The 26,481-nt window shown below is 37.5% G+C and overlaps 2 protein-coding genes across 3 annotated transcripts; both read right to left on the reverse strand.

Moving 5' to 3' along the window:
• Window positions 1–1,614: 1,614 nt before the first annotated feature.
• LOC119551948 (calmodulin) lies at window positions 1,615–22,681 on the reverse strand. Of its 2 annotated transcripts, XM_037861639.1 has the most exons (5): window positions 22,556–22,681; window positions 21,859–22,011; window positions 16,809–16,983; window positions 10,864–11,106; window positions 1,615–5,682 (listed from the first exon to the last, which is right to left on the reverse strand). In XM_037861639.1, exons 2-5 carry the CDS (start codon window positions 21,859–21,861, stop codon window positions 5,654–5,656), a joined length of 450 nt encoding a protein of 149 aa, XP_037717567.1. In that variant the 5' UTR covers window positions 21,862–22,011; window positions 22,556–22,681; the 3' UTR covers window positions 1,615–5,653. The 2 variants fall into 2 exon arrangements, with proteins under 2 accessions (XP_037717567.1, XP_037717566.1); XM_037861638.1 differs by lacking the exons at window positions 21,859–22,011; window positions 22,556–22,681 and having other exon boundaries at window positions 16,809–17,010.
• Window positions 22,682–23,327: 646 nt separating this feature from the next.
• On the reverse strand, window positions 23,328–25,025 carry LOC119550745 (probable V-type proton ATPase subunit D 2). Its single transcript, XM_037859665.1, has 3 exons — window positions 24,426–25,025; window positions 23,508–24,110; window positions 23,328–23,441 (listed from the first exon to the last, which is right to left on the reverse strand). Exons 1-2 carry the CDS (start codon window positions 24,948–24,950, stop codon window positions 23,514–23,516), a joined length of 1,122 nt encoding a protein of 373 aa, XP_037715593.1. The 5' UTR covers window positions 24,951–25,025; the 3' UTR covers window positions 23,328–23,441; window positions 23,508–23,513.
• Between the last annotated feature and the right edge of the window lie 1,456 nt (window positions 25,026–26,481).

The raw sequence follows: 26,481 nt of genomic DNA on the forward strand, positions 1-26,481 counted from the left end.
CAATTTTCAACTTCAAAAATGTCGTTCTATTTTTAAGAACATTTTGAACTTAGATGAGAACGTCAGAATTTTCTGTGTGTATGTATACGCAAATATGACAAAAGGTCGAGGGGATAACAAAAAAAAGTGTCATTACTTAGCGATTTCTTTTTTATTTTCTAAAAATGTTATCTTTAAATTTCATTTTGATTGATGGTTATGTATGATGGTTTATGGAGCAAGTTTATAGGCAATTAAGACAAGATATAGAGTGGAACGCAACAAAAATTGTCTTTCTTTAGTGATACTTCTTTATACAGAAATGCTAACTTTAGAATACATTTTTATACAAACTTAAAAAAAAAAACATTATATATACATTTAAGGGTAGGTTATATGTCATTTATGTATGCATTTTATACTCTTGTTGCGTATGAGTAATATTTATCATAAATGACTTGCGTTACAAAAAAATACGGGAGCTCAGATATTTTTCTTTCCTCGGTAGTGTAACTATTATACATGTAAAAAATGGAAAATAAGTATGTACATTCCCTAATATAAATTCTGTATGTAGATTGTAAAATAACCAAGCTATCCAAAAGCTTTGATTACAGCAAAGGACACTTTGAAAACAGATTCAGGACTCCACAACTTGGGAAGCTTTTTATCCCACCTTATGGGGAAAAACCACATTTAATTTAATGCTACAAATATTGCTCACCACATTTCTACTATTTAGTTATTACTTTACCATTTTCTATAATGTAAAAATAAATAAAACACACACACCATTTAAATTGTATATTCTGTTTTTGTCTTTATTTAGTTTTTTTTTTGCCTGTTAAGTAGAATAGAATTATTAAAATTGTTTTATATTCGATTCGCTTTTGTCTGGTTTTGTTTTTCCGATTACACAGATTTACGTGTTAGTTAATGGAATTAGTTTTGCATTTGATTTTATATTTGCTATGCAGATTTGTTTGGGTAGTGGCAATACCCTAATACTTGTCACCTTGCCCACCGGATTGTTCTATTTAATCATGTCTCAAGGTTGGTTGGTATAAACAGTTTTATAGTTTGCCTCTTGGAAATTCATATTCGATAAGTTTAATTACAATTTAGAGCTTAGAAGTTACAGTTCATATATAGAGTCAGTTGTTGTCCTATGGATGAAATTTCGTTACTGGTTTTGATTAGGTGATCTTGCTTTGCTATAGTTATGCCTGCTGCCGCATAGTTGCACTCTCTTCTTTTATTTTGGTAGGTAAAGCTTTGGATATTTCGTATTTCGATATATAATGTTTAACATTTCGCTTGCTTAAACTTAGAACATTTTGGTATATTCCTCAAATCTGAATCTGAATCGATGTATCAGAGCGCTGTAGCTGTAGCTCGAGTAATGCATACAATCCGCAGTCCACAACAAATGTGTTTTGCAAAAAACCGGAAAATGTGTTCAGTGTATGTGTGGTGTGGGAGGTATAGGTGTATTGAAAGATCAAACAACTAGTTGTATACTTTTCGGCTGTCAAAGAAAGTGTTACTTCAATAAATTCAAGAGAACAATAATCTAAATTAGGTTTCTAAAATATATACAACTTTTTTCCCGATAGATACAAATTCAATACGAACTAAATGTGTAAAAAAAACTTTACCAGCTTTAATTATCACTTAACTTTATACATATATTTATTTTCTAGGCGCAATAAGTTCTAATCAATATCATATAATATCCGTATATACCATTTATAATTTGAGTTCATTCAAGGCCTACGTTTGCATTTTACGCTTTTAATCTATGACAAGACTAACATCCATATTTTAAGTACCGAAATATTCGTTCATTCGAAGAAAATACTTGTATGGCTACATTATTACTTGTGGCAATCGGTTATTCTCATAGACATTCAGTGCAGTTCCGAATCAAATTGAGGAGAGTGAGTGCAGGAACGGGCCTTCTACTTGCCTGGCTTATAGGTACACATGGTTATGGTATATTGGACATCAAGAATAACTTGCACATTCGCTATACATATATTTTTAGGCTTTCTCCATTACGATGAAATCTCTTAATAGGTGGTTTTAGTGCATACATTCAATGTATAACTTGTTAAATTCTTATCGGATTATAGTGTGGGGCAAATATCTCTCAAATCGGGAAGCTTCCGTTTCCGGTTCCAGTTGTCGTTGGCTGGCCGCAGTTCAACCAATGGAATCCCTGGCGATCCGCTGGCCGTACTTAATCTATAAATCAACTTGACTTGTGGAGCTCATGGATCTCAAGTGAAGATCCAATACAGTGGATAGCATATCCTTGGGGGCCGAATTGGAGCGATATCTATCTGGTGATGATTGAGCGGGGTGTGTCTGTGAGAATGTAAGCCAATCCACAAATTGTTAAAAAAGAAAACGACAATTTTGGTTTTTGTTTCGAGGTTTTTAAAATGTTTGTGTATTTTTTTCAAAGAAATTTCTGTATGTTCTTGTTGGTTTCGCTTGTTAATGCTCATAGTTTTTCTCATCGGTTGTTGCAATTTTTTACAATATTCGTAAATATAACTTGTATATAGCTTTATTTATATGTATATATATATGTCTGCATATATAGATAGAGGCGCGAGTTCTTTGTTTTGTTTCTTTGCCTGTCCAAATATTGTAATTTGCTAAACACTTTTAGCATATTTTAACAAGTTTGTTTTTTCATGGATTTTGCTTTCCATTTCTTTGACTGCCTTCTGCTTTGCAAACGAAGATAAATATTTATGCAAGTTTTGATTTGGAAATCGAGAAACTCAGTGAATCCAGCCTTCAATGCCACAACTGACGCACTTCAGCAACCCATTTGAATTGGAAATGCTCTGTATCGTTAGACATTCAAGAAACTGGAAATTCTTGAGAGCCTACTTTCGAGGGAAAGTGACCGCTCAAAAAGTTTACATTGTCAGTTAGATTTTACTATTTTTTTTAGATTTAGAAAAATTCGTCTGTCATTTGATTAGAGTTAAATTTTGCCTGCAATTCATTTAGGTTTCAATATAGGTTCATTTCTTTAAAACATTGCACAAATTTCGCTACAAAATGTTTTCTTCTTTTTATTTTGTTTGTTAAAAAAAGTTATAGAAAAGTGTTTTTTTTTGTTCTTGATTTTTATGTTTTTTTCATTAGCGCAAATGGTGTTTTTGTTCAAATTTTGTCGTTGCCCTTCAGAGCGTTCTGTCCAAAGTCAAGCAAACAAAGGGAATTATAAAACTCGACTTAATATTATAACGTAGAAAACACGCAGAGCTGTTGACTTTGTGTTCCTGCCTTTGTTAAGTTATACTCACAGTTGATTTATGCAGTGGAGAAGAGTTAGAGTTAGCATGGGAAAGATCAGAGATGGCGTGGTGAGGTGTGGGATGGGATTGGATTGGATGGTGTATGGATAGATCGGTTAGAAGACATCACGACGTTACGAGTTCGTTACAGTTGAGAAAAGGAAAAACAGGGTTTTCGATATGAAATTAAATTAAAACCGAGCACGGTTCAGTTAGTTAGCATTGGTCGCGCAGACTTTCATTCGACTTTCTATATCGTTATTAACGTTAACTAGGCAGCAGTGGACATATAGAGGAAAGACAGTTAGACAGATAGATAGATAGTAGTTGGGTGGTTTGGTTTGTGGAGACAGAGCGGATGGGTTAAAGCTTGCGGTTGCTGTGGTGCCAGGAATTGCAGTTGTTGCACTAACTTCAACTTAGACCATTATGTTCGTATATTAATTAATGTTACGCTTAGCCAGCTCAATCTTTAGCTTTTGCCTAAACTTTGCTTGTATCCACGCTTGATTTGCTTACATTTAAGACAATTGTCTTTGCATTTAGCTAGTTTAATTCATATGTATAATTTATTTATAAATATATATAGTTATATATATAACTGTTCCGATGCTGAACTGTTGATGCTGAACTGTTCTACATCGTCTCCTGTTGTTAAGAGTCGTCTTCCTTCGCGGGAGCCTCCTGCGATGTTGCTGCTGCTCCTCCATACTTCGTCCTTTCTTCCTTTTCTTTTATATGTGTGTGTTTGATGAAATCTTCTCCTAGCTTCTTCGTCCAGCTCTTCCTCCGCTTCGTCTCTCATATAAATATTTAATTTTATATTTCTTTATAATAAAATTATATTACTTTAGATTTGGTTTTCCTTTTGCTTTAAGTACATTAGGTATTTATATGTATGTATATATATAGTTCCTTCATATTTATATTTGTAATAGTAATATTCGGTTTACTGGTTTTGCTGCCGCTTAAGTACTAGAGAAATCTGTTGCTGTTGTGTTTTTTGTGGCGTTTGCATTGTTAAATGTTAAATCTGCTCGTACATATATTAATATATAGTCAGATCGCCGTGTCTGGTGTCGCTTAAGTTTGCTACAAATAGTGCCGACAAAAAAGCTGCCTATCAAGGACCTTTTGGACTGCGGTCCTACTGGTCCTCGTACAGCCCCCAAAAATATGCCTCATCTTCTGCTGCGCGCCACATTTTTGGATTTTAATTTAATTTTATATCGAAAATGTATTTGTAGTTGGTTTTGTTTTTTGTTTTTTTGTAATTTTTATTTGTTTTATTTTTTCTTTATATTTATTAATTTTAAATTTAAATATAATTTAATAAGAAGAATTTGTTGTTGTTTGATTTTACATTATTTATAATATATATATGTTGTATTTATAATATATTTTACTTCTTGTTTTTCTGACATGTCTGTGTGTGGGAGTGGGTGTTTATGTGTGTGTTCTGTGTGGGTGTGGTGTGTGTATGAGAGAGGGCTTGTGTGTGTAGAGTGTGTGTCTATATAAACTTTGCCAGTTTGCAAAAATTTCAAATATTTCTTTAACAGTTTTTGTTTTATTTGTATTTTTATTTGTTGTTTGTTTAGCTTTTATTTTTATTCTTTCTCGCAACGAAATCGACAAATTTTTCTTTATACTTTAAACACAATTTACTAGCTTACAGATTCGGGTTTTCATTTATTTTTTAACTCGAAAACTTTCAAACAAAATGCAGCCGCTGCGCGCCGACGTCGCCAGGTGGCGCGCTGACCATCATTGGTGGCGCCATCTATCGGCAATACTGGTGGATCCTGCTGCTTCTTGCTTCTCCCTCTGCTCGCCCTTCTTTATGCTCTTCAATTTGTTTAAGTGTAGTGATAGACTTGTTCTTGTTATTCAAAACGATAACATGCGATTCTTGTTTGTTGCTGCTGGTTGTTGTTGTTGTTTGTGGTTTTAAACGGTGACTTCATTAAGTATGCTGTTTTGGTTGTTGTTTTTTTGTTGTTGCATTAAAATTATGTTGTTTTTTCGTTTAACCTTTTCTCTCAGTTTAATGTAATTCTTTCTTTCTGAATTCTGTTGTTTCATTTTTTGCTTGTTTAAATTTTCTTTTGCTTTTGCATTTTTTTAAGTGTAAGTTTCATTTGTTTTAAAGTTTCTTAAATGTTTTTTGCTTCTTATTCTTCATTATGTTGGTTGTTTTTTGCTTAACTCTTTGTTGTTGTTTGTTGTTTTTCTTTTAAGATCTTTTACTGGGGTCCATAGCAACAGCGTGGCGCGATGTTATTGCGCACAGCTACAGTCTTCGTCAACATCTTAAAAAAATAGAAAGGCTTAAAAAGAAATAATTTAACGCTTCACTTCGATGTCATCATAGTCACGAATTCTGCAAAGATAGAGAAGAAATGTGAATTAGTATGGGTTTTAAAAGGAAATGATTTAAATTGTTTAAAAATATATCTAATAACTTCAAAGAACTCCAACTTATAGGTGATTCTCATCAAATAAACGCTTTTAGTAGCTACTAACATCAAGGTATTATTACTACACCAAAAATACCTACTGCTCCCAATTAAAAACTTCAAATTATATATGTCCCCAACTTAAAGTGCACTCCCAACCACTTAGGCACCGAGTTGACACAAAATACAAAATTCACACAACAAATCAAGTATCGAAAATAGCTGAGCGCTGTCATTAACCTTCTACTAAATTAAGACGCCAATTAATCAATAGCAAACGAGCATTACACTATGGCTGCAACAGCAACACCAACAACGGCCACCTAATCAATAAGACAAACGAGCAAGTCACGAGATGTCTGATGAAAACACTTTGCCGCACAGCATACACACAGCCCGTCGAATCGAGCGTGTAGCCAAGGAAAATTTATTGAGTGCAAAGACTCAGACAGTCAATCGCCAGAGATTATGTACTCTCTTCGGTTCCCCATCCGAAAATAGAAAGCAGAGGATGCTGCCTGCGACGTTGGCAGCGACGGAAGCAGAGTGCAATAAAGACGTTGCCTCTTGCCGCATTGTTCGCGAATTGATGGGTAGAAACGGGATATATGTGTTCAAGAGTCTAGACTACAAAGTACCTTGCAACAACCAACGTTGCATAGCTAAAATGCGTAAAAAAACTATTTATCTTATATGAAAAATATTGTAGTTAAGAGATACATTATTAATGGATTCCAGCTCTTATAGATCCTGAGATCTATGTATGTTTTTAAAATAACTAAATTTGTATTCGTTCAAAATCCATATACCATCCTTTTTTTCTACATTTTCCATATTTCCTACATATATCCCTTGTAAAAAAAAAAAAATGAAAACTTCAGCATCATCGACTCAATCAAATATTGCAGTTAAGAGATACATTATAAAAGGATTAAATCTCTTATAGATCCTGAGATCTATATATGTTTTTAAACAAACTAAATTCTTATTCGTTCAAAAGCCATATACCCTTTTTTCAACATTTACCCTTTTACCTACATATATCCCTTGTAAAAAAAAAGAAAACTTCAGCATCATCGACTCAATCAATAAGGAAGAAAAAAGAGACGAGGAGTAGCACAGCCAACAGATGAACTGAAAGTCGGGGTCTTCCCGCCTGTGTTGGTGTCCCCAATTTATCAGGTGTTTGCCTGTTTCTATTTTTAAAAGGAGAAAAGAAGAATTCTCGGCCGCTGCCTGCATCTGTTCTTGTTGATTGCACATCTTCGTCTCCCTGTCTTTGCCGTTGCCTAGGGTGATTGCATTTTTGAAATATTTAAACAAGAAGACAAGAGAGGGACACGAAAAGACATAGATAGGACGGGCAAATTGAGTGGGCGTGTAATTGGGTGGATTTCCTCGGGACCAATGGTCAAGAATTTATAGGTTTAGATAGGATTGCCAAAAATAAGAGACAAACGTGTTTTTCCGGGATTGCAAAACCTAATTTGACTACAGGACAATTTGGTCAAGGGTTTATTAGTATTAGGAAGTCGATTTATAATAGTAATCAAAGTTTTACCTTTACTTTACTATTAAAGTTTGATAATTCTCAAGGAGTAAGTTTAATGTATGCCCAAAATGTAATTTATGAGCACATAGTTCTCAGCAATTTCTAATTCTCCTACTTCAACCAATCTATATAATCTTTTTCTTGCTTAGTTTACATCAAGCGAATAAGTCTGGCCCCAGAAACGTGCTTATCAACCACCTTTAACAATCGATTGCTATATCGAAAATATGGGAACACTTAACCTGGCGTTTATAGGATTATTATTCCACCTAGCAGCACTAAAAGTGCCAAACACACCTTTGATAATAAAACTAAACCCTTTCGCTGGTCGTAAACGGCTTAAAAATAAAATGTTATTAGCTAAAGTTCAGGCAACGCCCGGAAAAGGGCTAAGCCGTATGCAAAATATACAAGAATCGAAACCCCTGTGGTGTCGGCCTTGACATTTGCCCACATGCAAATGCCCAAGTTTCACTTCTTTGATTAAATCTTCGTCCTAAAACATCACTACCTCCACTTGGGCCGCGCCCCATTAGTTAGCCAGTTATTTGCACTGAGAATAAAAATTGATATATTACAATTTAAGAAAATGTTGGGTTAAGCAATAATATATGTATATTTAAGTTTCTTTAAAATATTAATCTCTAATATATTTTTGTATACTATTTATTTTATTTTTTTTTATAACAATTTTTTTGTTCAGTGCTTTTTCCATGGCTAATAGTTTGTTGAAGACTTTTAGTGGGTTGGGTTTTCCTCGCTGTTAGATAAGACAATTAAAATGAAATTAAGCCCGATCGAGTTGCAACTTTTCCGGTCGTCTCTTGGTCAACAAAACATTTTAAGCAAATTTTCTTGGATTTTATTTTAGAGACCCACCAGCCCCCCGATTTTGCCGCAATACCCCCCTCATTACGTCGTTTGGCGTTTTTGTGGTTCTGCTGTTTATCTTTCGTCGTTTTGTTTACATTCGCCAAACTTACTAGTTCTATCTTTGCTAAGGTATATTATTTTCTTTTTTTTTTAGCTAATTTTGGAATTCATCTTCACCCCCTCTCTCCGCTCAAACATTGGGATGTGTTCATTTAATTTTCCTCGCCCCTGTGCTAATGTTTAATTTGTTGTTCTTTGTATTTTGTTTAACATTTTATTTGATTTTCGACTGGTTCTTCTTCTGGCTCTCGTATCTGCCGACGTTCCCTTTGCACAGCATTTTCTATCTGGCACTTGGCCAAAGTAATTCTCATCTCATTCCCATTCCCATACCCATTCCCATTCCCCAATATCTTTCTCTGCATATTCATTGTTTGCGCCATATAATTTTCACTTGCAAAATTACCGAAGAGTGAGAAAGTGGGGGGTGTTTTGGGGAGGGGGATCGGGGGTGATTGGGGGATATACCCGGCACACTGTATAGCCGGCAAGACAACAATAAAGACTTTGGTTAATTGGCAATAAGCAAAATGGCAACAATGCGCATTTTATATTTACGTTATGCTGATTCCGCTGACTGAACGAAAAAACACGGCCAGGCGAGTGAGATTCATTCGCTCGGTCAATGTTCATGCCATCCCCTACATAACACCCCAATTTTCCGACCCCCCAAGTCCCCAATCCCCCAAAAACCTCCCCAGAATCCACAAGATAATGTACGGGGAAATTAAAGAATATTGCACAATATTTATATATTTTATTTTAATTGTTGTTTCCCATTCGCACTGTTGCCGTGCGCCGCGAGCTGTGTGCTGTTCGCTGTTTGCCCCGGCAGGTTAATCATTTAAGTGTGGAATTTACGCGCGACATTTATTTTGGCTTTTAAAAACATTTCAATTTTGGGCGGCAGAAAAGTGGCGAAAGGCATAAAAATTGCTGATTGGGAGCAGGCACAGGAAAAGTTTAAATGCCGAGTGATATATGGCGGGGGAATGATAATTTGGAATGTTTTTAAAAGGCTGGATTTTATTTACCATTAAATGCACTTTTCTTAGTAAATTTATTCCGAAAAATACTGGAATAAATTGGAAAAATACCATTATCACCTGATTCTAAACTACTTGAGGTTTCTGACAAATCCACCTTCCTCGTAACAATTAGATACTACTACCTGACAGTTTGAAGAACCATTTCAAATTCCCCACTTCCTTATTATCAACTAATCCTACTTTTCACACCCTTTATCAATGTTCGATTTTATACAAAAAGAATCTATTAACAAATTTCACTATAAGTACTTTTAGATAATGATTATAAATGTAGATCATCATTCTTCCGTTCGCTTTTGTTTAAACTTTTCCCTATTTTTATGTATTTTGTTCATAAATTACTTGTGATTAATCTATTTGATCCGAGAAATGCCTCGGCGGCAGCCAAAAACGATTTCTATTTGAACTTGAAGATCAACATATATACGGATAGGCAAATACATATGTAGGTGGAAATACTGTCCGATTTTAATTGCTACTTTTCCCGGTCTCTATATAGTGTGCCCAACAACAAAAGGAATTTCGCGCAGAGCCAAGGGAGTGGGAGGATATGCCCTGGGAGATCTGTTGAAAACTTGCGAGGATTTTTTCGCGTTTTCAAATTTGTTCCATTTTCTGTTTTATTGTTTTAGCTATTTTTATTTTCCGACTATTTTTTTCGCTTGCCTGTTGTTTGCTCAATTGAAAAATCAATTTTCAAGCAATTAAAAAATTACAAAGAACACAAAACACGAAAATTTCAAATAAAAATGCACTGCACATGGCGAGAGATATTTGTTTTATATCTGTCTCTCTGTATCTATATATATAGATTTATACGGCTAGCACTGAAAGTAGGTATTACTATAATGAGTCAGGGAAGGGGGCGCAGAGAGATCTGGTTAATTAGCAAAGCCATATGACACAGCCAAGTGCCAATTGTGACTCAAATGCGATGCCCGTGATTCAATCACTGCCGCTGTTGTTTTAGTTTCTCGACAGGTGCTATAGACAGATCCAATTAGGGTCCAACACGCGACCCACAAAAACACTAAAATATCTAGCCATTACAGCGTAATATAGCGTAAGCGACACCTTACAAAATCAATATGTCGATGCAGATTATTGGAAAATATTACCCATATTTCATCATCTCTTTATGTACAAGCTAAAACCTTGCTAAAGTGTTATTCGGTAAAAGTTATCTAACTTTTTCTCATTCTGTTTTTAAGTACCGCCATATGTGTCATGATAAAATACTAGTTTCGAGACTGTTTTTTCACGTAGCTAAATATTTTAAGCCAGTAATTTATCAGTTAAAAGATGTTATACCTTTTTAAACTAAACAATCCATAAACTTATTTTCAATTTTCTTTGATCTCTTTTAGAACTTTTACTACATTTTGTGGAATTGCTGGATATAAAAGGTATTTCCTTCGAAAAATTTAAAAATTATTATATTTCCAACTAAAACCGTATTATTTTGAAGACTATTAGACTATGGAGACCCCGCATCTCAGCAACTACAATAATTTTGGAACTATAAAACGGTCTCTGATTTGTTTTAGATGCCTATCTCCGAGATTACTCACCTTCGTAATTGACCTGACCGTCACCATCGATATCAGCCTCACGGATCATCTCGTCGACCTCCTCGTCTGTGAGTTTCTCGCCCAGATTTGTCATCACGTGACGCAACTCGGCCGCCGAGATGAAGCCGTTGCCGTCCTTGTCGAAAACTCTAAAGGCTTCCCGGATCTCCTCTTCGCTATCGGTGTCCTTCATTTTGCGTGCCATCATTGTAAGGAATTCTGGGAAGTCAATTGTGCCGTTGCCTGTGCGGAAAGCATAAAGAATAACAATTAATTTCGTTGCATACTTTGTGGGTGGGATTTCGGGGATTCCATCCGCACCATCCTCATACCATACAATACCATCAATTTAAATTCCTCCCCGGAGCGTTATAATAAATTCAAGTCAGGGATAAAGGCACCCAGCATTTCTCATCATTATGCCCAAGTTTGCTCTCCATTCCAACGCCTTATATAAAAACGAGAATACCCCGGGGCTGTGTACACTACTTAAAGCTTTTCATCGTGTTGCCATTTCGACGTTGGCAAATCCCTGGGAGGTGGTGGGTATATAATCGAGCATATTTTCATATTTGCCTAAGCCCCAAACAAACTTTCCTAGCGGTTCCGAAAGACGCCAGCGTGTGTGGACCACCCACCTTGTAGAGGTGGAGTGCGAGAGATAAGTCCGCCTAATCCCATTTCTGTTGAATCACTCTCTCTTATCTAGCTCCTTTATCGCCTGGCTCAGCCAAGTGGAATGGAAATTTGTTAAAGAATTTAGCCAAACATTTTCCTGAGGTTATCCTCTAAGTGAAACGCAAATGAAGTGGTCCAACCGAAATTCTTGTTATACTAATTGAAAAAGTTTCGTTCGTCGGCTTGACTTGGTTTTAAGTTGAAAATAGTTCTCATTTTTTGGGGGGAGATGGAGAAGGGGGCGCACAACTTTTGGCCTTAATTGTTATTGACTGACTTTTTCAAGCCATCCCGAAGAGAGCAGGCGGCATGGCCAGAAGAGCCTTTTGTCCATAAAATGGAACAAAACAGTATAAAATGTTTTTCAGTTTTCCGTTTTCTGCTACCCTCAAAACCAAATGGAGCGTGGTTCATTGTGGCTATCATTTTGTTTCTTGTGAATTGAATGTGTTTTTTATTACTTTGCTGGAAATGGTTTTTCGCTGGAGAAAACTTTCAGTATATGATTGCTAGAAACGCAGAGGTTCAAGCTCTTTTCAACTTTGGCAAAAACAAAAATGCTCTCCCAGGGGCAATTTAGATTTAATGATGGAGATAACATGTCAGAAACTTTGACCCCAAAAAATAAGTTTCATAAAATAAAAAAGAATGAACTCTAAAACACTCGTAGCCCAAAAGTAAATAATACGTTTCTACTTTATGGCGCCTTGAAAATATTTGGTTTATAAAACGATTTAACTGATTCAGCACTCAAGTTCAAATGAGCAGAAAAAATCTGGAGGCGATTCCATTTCTAAATAATTTGCACTCAATGCTTAAATTTGTGGGGGAAAAAATCAATTACACTTTGGGCTAATTTAAGTATTATTATTATTCAATATGACCGCATTGAAAGCCAAAAATATATATTTCGAAAATAGCCAAAGAATATTAAATAAAATATCGACGGGTGGCTTTAGTTCATTCCGATTTCTGTTGCGATTTCGATTTCGGTTTCGGTTGTTTGGTTGCTTGTTGTCTTGCCTCCGTTTCTGTTTATGATTCTATTTAAAACATTTGACGCGATTTTCTGTTGCTTTTGGCTTTGTCGATAGGATTTCCCCAACCAACCAAAAAAAAAAATAGAAGAAAAAAAACAAATACCAAGGAAAGCCTCCACCACCACACACAAAAGTACATATTGGTATGGGGCGACAGACAAAAGCATTGAGAAATTTGTTGCCATTTTTGTTAGACGCTTCTTAGACTGGCCCGAACGAACGACTTTGACGAACCGGCGCAGCCCAATTATGATAATTATGATGTTCATCGCGCTGCCGATGGCGATTATGATGATGGCCAGTGTCTGGCGGGGGTTTCGGTTTCCATTACGTTTTCCTGCCAATCCCGCCCCCATCACTTCCACTCCCCCTACCCCTTCTGCCGATTCGCAACGTTGCTCGCAAAATTTTGCAGACAATTTACAATTTTAATAAGTTTTTTTTTTCGCGCGCAGTGGCATTGCTAAATATAGTTTGGGGGCATTTTCCATTGCTCTATAGAAATACAGTCAACGTTTGCACAGATCTAAATTTATTGCAAACCAGACAAAAATGCACGGTAAGGGGTTAACTCCTTACAATATTACTTGCAAGCGTTAGAATATTACAGAAAGTTTTATTTTCTCCTAGCCATAAATTACACCAGTTTACAAAAAAAAATTGATGAAATACGCACTTTAGGAAACCTTTGTTTTCCGGTAAGATACATCTCCCTGATTAAGAAAAGGGCATTTAAAATTTTTTCTATGGTACCAATTTTTTTTAAAGTGTAAAAAACGTTTTTCGCACCTTTTTATTTTCTAACTCCAGTTGTGATAAACCGAATTCGGTCATTAAAGACTCATTTTACAGGTAATGGAATGCCCTTTAACTTTCTTATACACATCATTGAGTTCCATTCATTAGTTTAGAAGCTACACTTCGTCAAAGTTGAAAAAGTTGGAAAAAATGCAAAAACGCTGGCATAAATTGCTTCTTTAAAAATACACGCCTAAAAACCGAAATTAGTTTTATGTTGTTTTCTTAAAGGCTGAACCTTAACGGAGAATATAAGCCATTGATCACGACAATCCGTTGGTAAATCGATTTTTTACAGATTTTTAAACGTATATACCCAAGTTCAGTGTTCGGGAGCAGCGGCCGTTAAACATTATTTTAAATTTTCAGTGTTGAGGAACGTAAGATTTTGGTGCAAGTAGTTATGCATAACGTCAGTTTCTTTGCTATTAGTGCTTGGCAAGCTAAAAAGTATGCGATTGCAGTTACAAGGAAATCATTTTCATATATTTTTAGCAAGGAAATAGCAAGGAAACTGACGTTATGCACTACAACTTGCACCAAATTCTTACGTTCCCCAACACTGAAAATTTAAAATAATGTTTAACGGCCGCTGCTCCCGAACACTGCACTTGGGTATATACGTTTAAAAATCTGTAAAAAATCGATTTACCAACGGATTGTCGTGATCAATGGCTTATATTCTCCGTTAAGGTTCAGCCTTTAAGAAAACAACATAAAACTAATTTCGGTTTTTAGGCGTGTATTTTTAAAGAAGCAATTTATGCCAGCGTTTTTGCATTTTTTTCAACTTTTTCAACTTTGACGAAGTGTAGCTTCTAAACTAATGAATGGAACTCAATGATGTGTATAAGAAAGTTAAAGGGCATTCCATTACCTGTAAAATGAGTCTTTAATGACCGAATTCGGTTTATCACAACTGGAGTTAGAAAATAAAAAGGTGCGAAAAACGTTTTTTACACTTTAAAAAAAATTGGTACCATAGAAAAAATTTTAAATGTCCTTTTCTTAATCAGGGAGATGTATCTTACCGGAAAACAAAGGTTTCCTGAAGTGCGTATTTCATCAATTTTTTTTTGTAAACTGGTGTTATTATTTCCTAAACTTTGAGATCTTCATAACAGTTTAAGATAACCATATTAGACCTTATTAATAATATTCAATTTTATAGAGATCGTATAAATTTATAGTTTTTTAAGCAAAGGGGCTTTAAGAACTTTAGAATTAATAAGTCCAGATTTCGTTAATATATAGTACCCATTTAGTGCTACAAAAAAAAAAACATCACCTTACTGTGTATGTATATTATTTAAGCTGTTAAAACTAAAATGTCTACTGTAATGTGTCTCTCCCATTGGATATTTCCAGTGAAAACACTACTTTTCCTTTTGCTAAATTTAATTTATATTTCTGGACAATCCCATTGGTACCCCTCCCCCTGTCGACAACTAATGCGGTCGTTTGCATGCAGTTCAGATACTCAGAAGCTGGCAGTTTGGCCATCGTCAACTGCCTGCGACGAGACGCCAACAAAATTTTAAGTAATGAATGTTTAATGTTTCCGTCAGATTCCTGCCTGCCGTGGATTCCTGCCAACGAGAGTGTGAGTGGGCCATGTGAGTGGGTGATTCGGGTTGCCAAGTTAGTTTCGGCCAGCAAATGCATTCCTTTGTGGGATCGTAAATTAGAGGAGTCACTCAGCAGGGGGAACAACTTTTTTTTCAAGTAATTTAAAATACTAAACGCTGGAAAATAAAGTTGCCAAAACATTTTGCTTTCCACTCAATGAAAAAGTTTTGCACATATGCAAATTCCAGCAAATAAAGTTGGCAAAATTGTTAGGGGGCTCCCAAGTGGCGACCCCCTTGCCATAAAGCATACTACTATTTTTAGCCCTGATAAACAGTACATCCACCCTCCTTCCCCGTTTGTCTAAACCCCTTTGCTTTTCCTTGATTGCAACACTTTAACTGTTTGGAGGAAAAAAGAAGGAAATTGTGCGAGAGTTTTCAGGGCGCCTGCGCTACAAATTCTGTGCAGGACTTTGCAGATTTTGTCCTGGATATTTTCGACAACATGCGCACAGCATTTCCACGTGCAAGCGCAACAGCAGCAACAACAAACCAAGAAAAACTCGCAAAGAAAATGGAACAACGAAAACAAATACAAATTGGGCGGGGACAGTTACAAAACGTATGAAAAAGTGAGGTAAAAGTATCTTTTTCCAGATAAATTTACTTCTAACGCACCCTTTTGGAAAAAAAATACAAAAATAGGTACAGGAAACATAAATAAATAGTAAATATCTAAACTAACATCTTTCAAGGAACTGAATAAACTTAAATGCTTGGTAAAAATAAAATATCCTTCAAAATAAAACCAAAAAAAATCTTTCCCTTTCAAATTTCCTAAGTGCTTAAAATAGAGTGGAAAGCTTTTTTTAACTCCACACACTTGCAGCAATCTAGTTTTCCGCCAAAAGGTGAAAAACCTCACGCTATAAAAATGGGCGACACATTTTCAATTTTGCCACATTTTTGGCGCGAGGCGCCTGCCGCTCGATTTCCTCTCGCACCAGAAATAAAAATGGATCTTCTTCGTTTCCCGAAAAAGTTTGTTACACTAAAACTTGTCCGAGATTTTGAGCTAGGCAAACAACCACCTTTACTCAAAAATTCAAAATAAAAAAAATGAAATACCATCGGAAAACAAAAAATTTTGACAGCAGCGGCTGCCAAAGACAAGACACGGGAAAGAGCCAAAATATTTTAGTCATCTATTTTTAATGCCTATGACGTGTTTTTGTTGCATATTTTTAGCCAAGAAATGATTTTCATTTTTTTCCACCCATTGTTTGTCGTACAAATATTGGTCTGATCTATGTCTGTCTGCGAAAAGAGGAGAACGGAACGAGTGAGAGGGATTAGGCCCAGAACAGCAATAGATTGGGGTAAACAAAATTAGAAACCTCGGGATCGGGTTAGTAGGGGATATCGCCAGTGTGTTTATAACTGGCACCGAGCTGAACGACTGAAACCATAGCAAATCGGATCATTTGCACATGTAGCCAAAAGTTTTAGAGTCTGACTTCATCAAGTCGTATAATTTGTGGCTACAAATAAATTAAGGGCAATTCACGTTCCTACAAGTACACATACAAACAGAGTACTTAAAACGTCTTTTGTTTGCTTTCTCGATCGTAACTGAAATTCTTATAACCGTTCTAAAAATATTAAATCATTCTTTAGCACTGTGCGCGAATTCTTCAGCATCATACGTGAATTTTTCAGCAAAATACGCAGCTACATAGGTTATAGGTTTCGAAAACATCGCTTGACTGACTTGATATCTATTATAACACTCCCAAAAATGTATGATCTAATATTTTATCAATTCTTGCCCGGTTTTTGCATTTTTCCCCAAACTTACCGTCGGCATCAACCTCGTTGATCATGTCCTGCAGCTCGGCCTCTGTGGGGTTTTGGCCCAGGGAGCGCATGACTGTGCCCAACTCCTTTGTTGTGATGGTGCCATCGCCGTCTTTGTCGAATAGCGAGAATGCCTCTTTGAACTCAGCGATCTGTTCCTCTGTCAGCTGATCGGCCTGTAAGTACACAAATGAATACCGCATTAATTAGATGCACAACTTTGAGTTCCAGACACACCATTATCAATTGTAATTAAACCTTTCTCTACAAATTGTTTACAAAATAAATATTACTGCTATTGACTATTCTACTCGACCAGGTCGGTTTTGTGAAATATTTTTCAACGAAATCTCGATTGCATTTCAATGTCAACATGGAAAACTACCAAAGAATACAATTAGGGACAACAAAAGACGAAAAAGGAGAACAATTGTGTTTAATTTGAATAATTTTGCGTATTGTTTGTTTGTCGCAAGGCAAGTCGCCCAGATACAATTGTATCTGTATCTATGCACGGGTATCTTGAAAAAGGTGTTAGGTTTCCGCTGAATCAACAAAATCTGACGTCAGCGACTGAATAAACAAGAGGCCAGGGAAGCTCTGAAGTAAAGAGGAGTGGTAGATGAGAACCGGCAGTAAGACACCCAAAACCAAAATTTATTATTGTCATACGAGTGATGTATATGCGACAAGAGACGTGCCAGTTGTCAGGTTCAGGAGCCGGTATAGCCGCTATAGCGAAAAACGATCCTCAAAGTCTAATGTTCTCATGTTCTAGCAACAAATCCAAAACCGGGCGTATAAAATTCCCGTTTGCCTGTTATTGTTTTATGGCACATTAGTGTTTATTTGGGCAATTCGCTCTCAACTCACCGATAAGCTCAAGAATTTAACGAGTATAATATAAGGCCTGGTTTGACTTGCGATAATTATTATTAATCATGAAGCAAAAATGCAAAAGCAAACTTTGCCTGCGTCAGAGGGAGACTTATACATATAAATTTGTTCAAGCTGATAAGTGTTGAAAGATGGAATATATAGCAACAGTAGTATATAAACGATTGTTTGTTTACCGATCCTATGTAATTACAACTTAATTTGCCTCATTGCATAAAGGCATCTATCGCCCCATCTATAGTTATTCCAATTAAGTGGTGGTTCCAGATCACCACAGTTGAAAGCAAAGCATGCCTTTGTGAATTTCCCCAACACGAAACCAATTCCCCTATCTAATCGCTTTGGTACAACCAAATTAAGAACCTTACCTTGAAGGCCAAATCGTATTCCTTAAAAATCACACGCAAACTGGGCTCTCAGACATGTTGGCTAACCTTTATGGACAACTTCCGTTGGGTGAAACAGAAACCAACTTAGTTAAAGCCAAATCAGCAATTGGTATTGGTATTATAGCGCCCTGCTTGACCTTATCTAATCGGGGAATTTCAGTAAATTTAAACAGCAAATAAGAGAAGCGTTGGTGGCACCTGTTTTCTTTTTTCATTTTTATTATTATGCGTTGGCGTTCAATTGAATTTGCCCAGCTTATCGCCTCGGTCTGAGCAGATAAAACGCTTTTCAACTGGGTTATGTCATTGGCAGGCGTGACTAAGCCAGAAAGACCTATCGAAGTTCAGATCCCCACTGAAAAAGCAGATTGAAGCTCTCTCTTTAAATGGCAACAAATGCAAACGACAACAGACCCCACCCACTGATAGCCATTAATGGCAGTGGCAGTCAATCGAGGGGGTTCGATGCCTAATTGGTAATCCATTTGTATGCACAATCAGACGCCCACGGCATCCCGAGGAAGTTATTATATCAAGGCAAACACAGTGCCTTCCGAAATTTAATGCCTTGGAGCAGGACTCAAGCTGGGCGTATTTATCAGGCTTATTTCATTATGGCGGTGATTAATGTGAAATCCAGCTTGACCTCATAATCAGCCAAAATACATAATTCCAACTTAAATAATCTCTTATGATTATGACAAATATTGTGTATTTAACATTTAAGTTACTTAGTCATAAGATTCCCCAAAAAAAAATAACTCATTAACCTCTCTACGTTCTTTTTTGACCCTAGTAGTTTCTGTGTTCTGAACCATTTTAAGGTTTAACAGTAATACGAAACTTAATAGATCTATACTTACAGATCAAGCTTAAATTATATTTTAAGAAATTTACAATACTTAAATCTAAATTTTAAACATTCTTCTTTTAAAAAAAGGTCTCAAAAATTATGAAGTTATAAATTTCCCCAAAAAAAATTAAGGCTCATTACCAAGTAACTACATTCATTTTTATTTTTATAGCTTATATGAACTAATTCATTTTTGAGCTAAACATTATACAAATAAGAATATTATTATACGAATTTCAGTTTTCAGTGGAAACTTTTCACATTAACCCAATCTTTATAAAATTGCTCTTAAAGAAGTTTGACTGTGAATACAACTCCAAACAAGTCTTAACTGGAAATTTATGTTGAAGCCAAGTTTGCCGGTTTACCGTTGTATTGTCTACTCCTTTCTTCTTTTTTTTGCCGGTCCCAACTGGTTTCATGAGGTTTCATTGGGTTTGGTTTGGTTTTATGAATGACGATCAAGTTTGGTTTTTGGGTACAAATTCAGTGCATCCGAACCGAGGTTCAACCAACTGTGCTAACTGAGCCAAAAGCCAGTCATTTGCCATTTTTAATATGCCACTCACATCATCGGGGGTATTCATCATAAGCCATATGATCGATGAAGTCAGCCCAAGAACACAGTGACTCATGGATATTTACACATATGGATGTTAGCTAATTTCTCTACGTAAAACAAATGAGAGAAGATATTGTACTACAGAGATTGCTCATAATTAGCCGAGCTAAGGGATCAACAAACTTTGAAGATCAGTCAGTAAAAGCAAAAACCCTTGGCAACCGTTTGTTTTGGGCAAAGTTAGAAGTCGAATCACAAAAACAAATTGGGCACGTACAAAAAACGATGCGATATATTTTAATTAAAAGCTGTTTGCATTCTGCGTAAGCTGTAAAAATCGCTAATTAAATTAGGCGACGCCAGATGAGGCTAATATGGGGCGGAGGTTGGGTGGGGCGATAAAGTGGGTGTGCGGTTTTCTTATCAAAAGGCGCAGGGAAAACCAAACAGAAAGAGAAGAAACCGAAGAAGAAGGTGCAAGAAGAGGCGACAAGAAAATTGGATTATGTGGTTAAGCGGCGTCTAGCAGGAATTTTTCTTACTCTTCACTTGCAGCTTTCCCCATTCCCCGCCATTCGCCTGTGCCGTTACAATAAAATTCTTGTGCGAAAAGGCAAAGTGGAACAGGCAGCCGCCAACACACACACACTCATCACTCATATACACACGCACACGAATACCGCGAGCCGAACGAATGAACGAGCGAAGCGGACGAACAAAGACGAAGGCGAAACAGCAAAATAACCGCAATGCGGCAAATGAAACGGTTATGGAAGAAAACAACAAAAGGCAGGCGTCGATAAAAGTGCCAAGCGCAAGGCGCAAAAAAAAGCTGAAATACTGAAAGAAACGGAAAGAGAGAGACGCAGCACAAAACGGAACTGATAACGAACACGAAATAATTGCACACAGAGAGAGACGCGAAAGTGTGTGAAACGGTTTTGGCGAGAGAGAGAGCGTCGAAACGGTTAAGATGAGCGGCGAGTGCGCAAGTGGGCAGAGAGCAAAAAAGAGAGCGCAGCGCGAAATTCCGCTAAAGAATTTTTTTCACCATTTCCATGGGCCGTGCCTAACCTCAATTTTTGCGGCCAAATGTGCGGTAAATAAAAAATACAACCAGAAAGCGAACAACGAATGGCGGGGCAAGGCAGAGACCGATAATGCCGGCCCCGGCAACTTTGTTGTTCATCAATATATATTTGTTCATATATACATATATATTCACGCATTTTCCACTGATAAGCAAAATGGAGGGGGGCTTTTTCTATAATTTGCGGGGATCTTTGAAAAATTGCTGATAAAAGTGCCGATGGCAACGCGCATGTGTGTGTGTGTTTGTGTGTGCATAATGCTCAACAAATTGGCTAAAATCACATTTGATTTATGATCCTGGGCCAGAGGGAAACTAGGGAGGTCGGAAAATGAGGTGTTTGCTCGAGATGCTGATAAGAATTTCCACTTTTCCACGCCTGATTGGGTTTCGAGGGGTTATTTTTCGGACGTCATGGAATTATTATAGGGCGAACCCGATCGAGAGTCAACATTCCGTGTGCGACAGCCTTGGCAAAATAATAATTTTGACGGTTGACGTGACAAGTGTGTTAATTCTTACTACTTGACATTGCTATTTAATTGTACTACTTGTTTTTAGCGACCCCCGGTGTAAAGTTCAACTTTTGACACAGATGGTTTACAATTTTTAAAAACCAAATAGGGGTACTTATAGTTCATGCATCACTTTAGGAAAATTACAAACATAAATTATAATTTAAATGCATTTTTCAAATCAACAAGATCATATTGCCAAAATCCCGTTTTCAAATGAATAAACTAGCATCAGTTTCCAAGAAAACTATTAAATGCCTCTCGTTTACAACGTAAGTTTAAACATTTTCAAAATCAGGACTATATACTACTTTGTATTTAGTAATGGGTTATAAGCTATCATGTTATTGGGGGTGCATACGCTCCAATTTTTTGGTAAAACAACGATATTGGGTTGTAGAAAAAACCAGTTCTTTCTACCCGTGAGCATGATATATTTTTGGGGTGCGAAATGTAAACGAAATTCCCGGGGACAGCTGCTTTTCGACGGGGTGTTTGGGGTGTATACACATACATATAGGTGTGTGGAAAGCCGTTAAAACCATATAAACAACATCTAATTGGAAGCCATTCGCCCCCGTCCCGCTCGCACCCATGGCAATTGCCCTGGGGGTCGCTGTCTGACTTTGATTTTTCGCAAAAACTGTGGAAATTTCAATGGAAAATGATGGCCGCACGTTGTGTAAACAGAAAATAAAGATGCACATGTTTTCCCCAGCCATTTTCCAGCCCCCCATAAACTTACCATTTTTGTAGGTGTTTTTTTTTTTTTGTTGCTAGAGTGACGAAGTTTTAATCCGCTGCGGCTACTGCTGCTGCTGCTTGGGTGTTGGTATGTGTGTGAGTGGAATTACGGAACGCGCGGTTAACTTAACTTTTTCTTTTACTAATTAACACACTGCAAAAGAAGCAAGAAGAGAGGTTTGGTGGGGATTACTTTTTGGGGGTCGGTCAGCTGGAAGAAGAGGAAGAAAACTGCCAGCTTGGTGAGGTAAAAAAAAATCATAAAAGCGTCCAAAGCAGCGACGCCGACACTTTTTTTTTCCTCGCCGTGGCAGTTTCTAAAATTCTGTAGTGTTGTTGTTTCAGCCGAATTTAATACAAATTTTCGCCTTGCGTTTCTTTCTTTCGGTTTTTTTTTCATTATTTTTTTTTTTTCATCTATTGTGCGAAATATGCCAAACACACGCGCGCACACGGCAGAATTCTCGTTTTATATAGTAGATATGTGGCGGGGAGGCGCTAATACATATAAGAGTTGCTCGGATTTGGTTTTTATAAAGATATTGGTTTCATATTTTTTTTTTTCTCGTTGGTTTGCTTGATTATTGAGAAATGGGCTTTTCCGCGAAACTTTCGCAGCTCCTGGTCCTTGAGTGGTGGTGTGGCTACAGCTCTAAACTGCTCTATATGTACTATCTGGTTGTGTTCTGGCAACTCACGATCCTAGTCTGAATTTCCGTCCGCAACGGTCGACGAGTCAAAACTTTGTGGGTGTTCGGAATAGCTGCGTTGCCATATATACGGTTTTATTTTCCCCGATATCAAGCAGCAGCAGCAGCGACGGCGCTCTCTCGCGCTCTCTCCCGCACTCGTTCGTTTTCGTCTCTTGTTTTCGGTTCTCTCTTCGCGGCTTTCTCTCTGTCTTTCCTTCCTTCTCCCTGTCCGGCGTCGCTGGCGTTTCTTCAAAAAACGTATTCGAATCGAACCCACTACAATTGGTAAACATTTGGCCTATGCGAAATTTGTCAGCAAACGTAAGTTTGAAAAGCCTGCAGCGGCACTCTCTCTCGCCTTTTCGCGCTCTCGTTCGGCGCGAGAGCGCGAACCGGTTAAGCTCTCTCCCGCCCGTTCTCTTTTCTGCAGCGTCTGCTGTTGCTCCGCTCCTCCCCCCCTTTTTCATAAGTCGAAAATAAATTCGGTTGTAAATTAACGGTCGCGCCGGCGCGTTGATATCGATATACCCAGTGTTGCTATCAGTATTATCGAGATCTTTATTGCCGGAAATCGATTTCCACGCCGGGGAAACGATTTGATCGACCTGAACCACGAGCAACCGCTATGTTGTATATTTGTATAGAAAGCAAAACAGCGGCAAAACTTAAAAATATTAAAATTGTTTTGTTTTAAATAATTTTGGCGAACAATTTTTCTCAATATAAAAGACGGGGTCTTACAGAAAACTCTATATTAACCAAAGACAATTACAATTCTAACTGAATTCAGTTGGCAGCAAATGAGTCTAAGTCTAACTTTAATCTAAGAGAGAAATAAGAAAAAAATTATTTTTTTTGAGCTTCCCATACCGCACATCGGATCCGTAGTTAACTGAAAAAATATTTTAGTTAAGATGGTATTACTGAAATTTATTTGGATATTGGGCTTCTAAAATACCGGACTTTATTCCTTCTTCTCTTCAGCTGGTTCCATGCTTGGTCTTGCAGATGTCTTTGCTGGATATTCCTTTGCTGAAGTCCCACTGACTGCCTGGCTGGGCCTTCTTTCAGAACTTATGGACTTCCTTTCAGAACCTATGGACTTCGTATCAGAGAGGATCATACGCTTGGTACTGTACAGATCCCCGCTGCTGGCGCGCGGATCCCGCAGACGTCCCGAAACACTCATGGCGCTGCGAGTGGTGATGTATGTGGTCGTCGGGGGAGGCTCTCCACGCTCGGAGGCCTCCTTCTTGGCCAACTCACGGCGCTGTTTCAGGGACAACCGGGCCTCCCGAACCCGTCTCTTGACCTCCCGCTCGTCGAAAGCGTCGTCATCGAATAGGGTGTCTGCCACAGGACGCGCCTGTCCTATGTTCTTTTTTACATAGGACTCCAGTTCCTCGTCGGTCATATTCTTGGTCTTGATCAGCTCAGTGAAGGCCATTTTGGCCTCCAGCTGCTTAGCCTGGGAGCGTTTCAGGCGGTAGAAGTCCTCTCGCTCAAACTCCTCCAGCTCCCCGCATATATAGTTGTAGGTATTTTGCAGGATGGGGATAACCTTAAATAAAGTGTTCCGAAAATAATTGAAAAACCATTTAACACAATGTAAGATAGTAAAAGCTCTTAAATTTATTTTTAACCAAAGACAGTTTTAAAATTTATTAATATATTAAAATATTAGTATAAAACATTTTGCAATATACATACTAATCGATTCAAATGTTTGCTTAGGAAACAAATTTCTTTTGGATTATTGAAGGACCAAGAACACCAAAATCGAATTCCGTTGATAGAAAAATTCAAAAGTTGTATCATTAAGGAACCAAGAAGTGAAATGTAAAATATTTACGATGAATATCAAACGCATATTTACCACATGCTCCAAGGCGTTGACCCTCATGTTGGTCTGCAGCGAGGCTGCCTCCAACATACGAACTTGATATTCGAGGGAGGCGTACGATACCAAGGCATCAAGTGCCTTCGTATAGCAATCCCTGATCCGCTGAACCTGCATGCCACCACAACTGAGCCCAGCCAGCGGAAAGGCTCCAATGCCCGACTTCTCCAGCTCCAAACAGTTGAGCTTCACGCCCACAATTTTGATTTCCGTTCGGCGGAGATATGCGGTGGCCACTGGGCTGTGGCTCACCATCTGCGGCTTGAAGTCGGCTCCCAGGAGATTGGCCTTAGCCATCGAGAAAATGGCCTGTCTCATCATCTCGTCTCCTACGACATCCTGGTCAAAGCGGATGCGCCGCAGCTCCCGCATCTTCATGTCGATGGCGTCCCGCTTCCGCTTGAGGAGACCCACGCCCCTCCTGGCCGCCAGAACCCGCTGCTTCATGATCACCGAATTGGCCCGGGAGGGAAAGACGGGGAGGATGTCGCGTTTGGCCATTGCGGGAAGTTTCGAAAGGGGTTTAGGTCACGATGGGATGGGATTGGGCTGAATTTTGATTATTTGTTACATCTATTGAAAGGACTACTAAAATGTACATAAGCATGTTCATTAGGTCCACATTAGTAACGAAATTGGTAAGGCTTTGAGGGTAAACAACGGGGCATTTAAGGCATGTGAAGATATTAAAAAATAAAATATTATTGTATTATTATGAAGATATTACAAATTTAATTATTTTAAATTAGCTTCAAAGTAATCGCTTATACGCAATGTTGCTTTTGCTCAAAATGATAATTTTTTGCTTACTTTAATACACTATCTGAAGGGGTGAGAACAGGATTTCTTATTTTGACCGCCCTTATTTTTATGGATTTTGAATTCTATGTGGTTTTGCATAATTAATACAGCTAAATATATTCGTTTGCCAGATTGTAAAATGATTTCATGATTCATGGTTTTAAATATATACACGAATCAAAAATATACTAGTTTCATCAAGTCTACTTCCACGAACTGTTTTGGAGTTTACCAAAAATTAAATTTTCGTTATGAATCAACAAAAGCTTTGATTACATATGCTTTAAATATTTGTATGATTAGGAATGGTTAAAAAACAACAAGCATTTTTAAAGTAAAAGCATTTTATAAAATCACTACAATTAATTTCAGCTTTTACATTTTTAAATTTTAAATTTATTTATCTTTTAAAAATATGATTATTAAAAATCCATAAGCTTCAAAATGTAATCTAATTTTGTAAGCTTTGACATTTTTTATAGTTTAAAATAAAATAAAAGTTTGTAAACAACAAGCGTTATATACTAAATTTCGTTTTATTTAATCTTTTGAATTAAACTTCATTTGTTTTCAGCTCTGTAATATTTAAAGAATCATGAATTTATTTTACAACCCTCAATATCAGCATAACTCATACGCAGCGTTGCCTTTTGAAATATTTCTTTGAAACAAATTGCGCATACGCAGTGTGGCTTTGTAAGTATGTGTCCAATCCCAGTTAATTCTTTTTATTAGATATTCTAATCAGTCAATTGAGTAATAGGTAAATCTGTAATATTCCCTAAGGCAGTCGACCCCTTATCGTCAGCCCAGGGATATTGGGGCACAAATCGGTGGTCAGCGGATGCGTATGCCATTACAGTGCGGAATGTATGGCCATTCCACTGGGATTTTGCACTGGGCATTGAACATGGGACACTGGACGGCGATTTTGCGCATTTTCGCATTTTCCAGCTGCTGCTGTACGATTTCCTTTGCCGCAGCGAATTGTCGCAATGTGGCGCCGTGTTTCGTTGGTGCAACGCAGCCTTGGCGCATTTGCAACGCATGCCAACAAGTTAAGTATGTTAACCTCTGGAAAATTAGACAAGCCAATGGGGAGGGGGACAGGGCGTTTTCCGAGGGCTAGGTAGGGAAAACGAAAATGAAAATGAAGTAACAATGCAGCAAACATCGGGCCGGGCCAAAAGGGCGTTTGTAGTCGCCGTTGTAGTTGTCGTTGTCGCTTGGC

This window comes from Drosophila subpulchrella, chromosome 2R, assembly GCF_014743375.2.
Source record: "Drosophila subpulchrella strain 33 F10 #4 breed RU33 chromosome 2R, RU_Dsub_v1.1 Primary Assembly, whole genome shotgun sequence".
NCBI classification, from domain to species: Eukaryota; Metazoa; Arthropoda; class Insecta; order Diptera; family Drosophilidae; genus Drosophila; species Drosophila subpulchrella.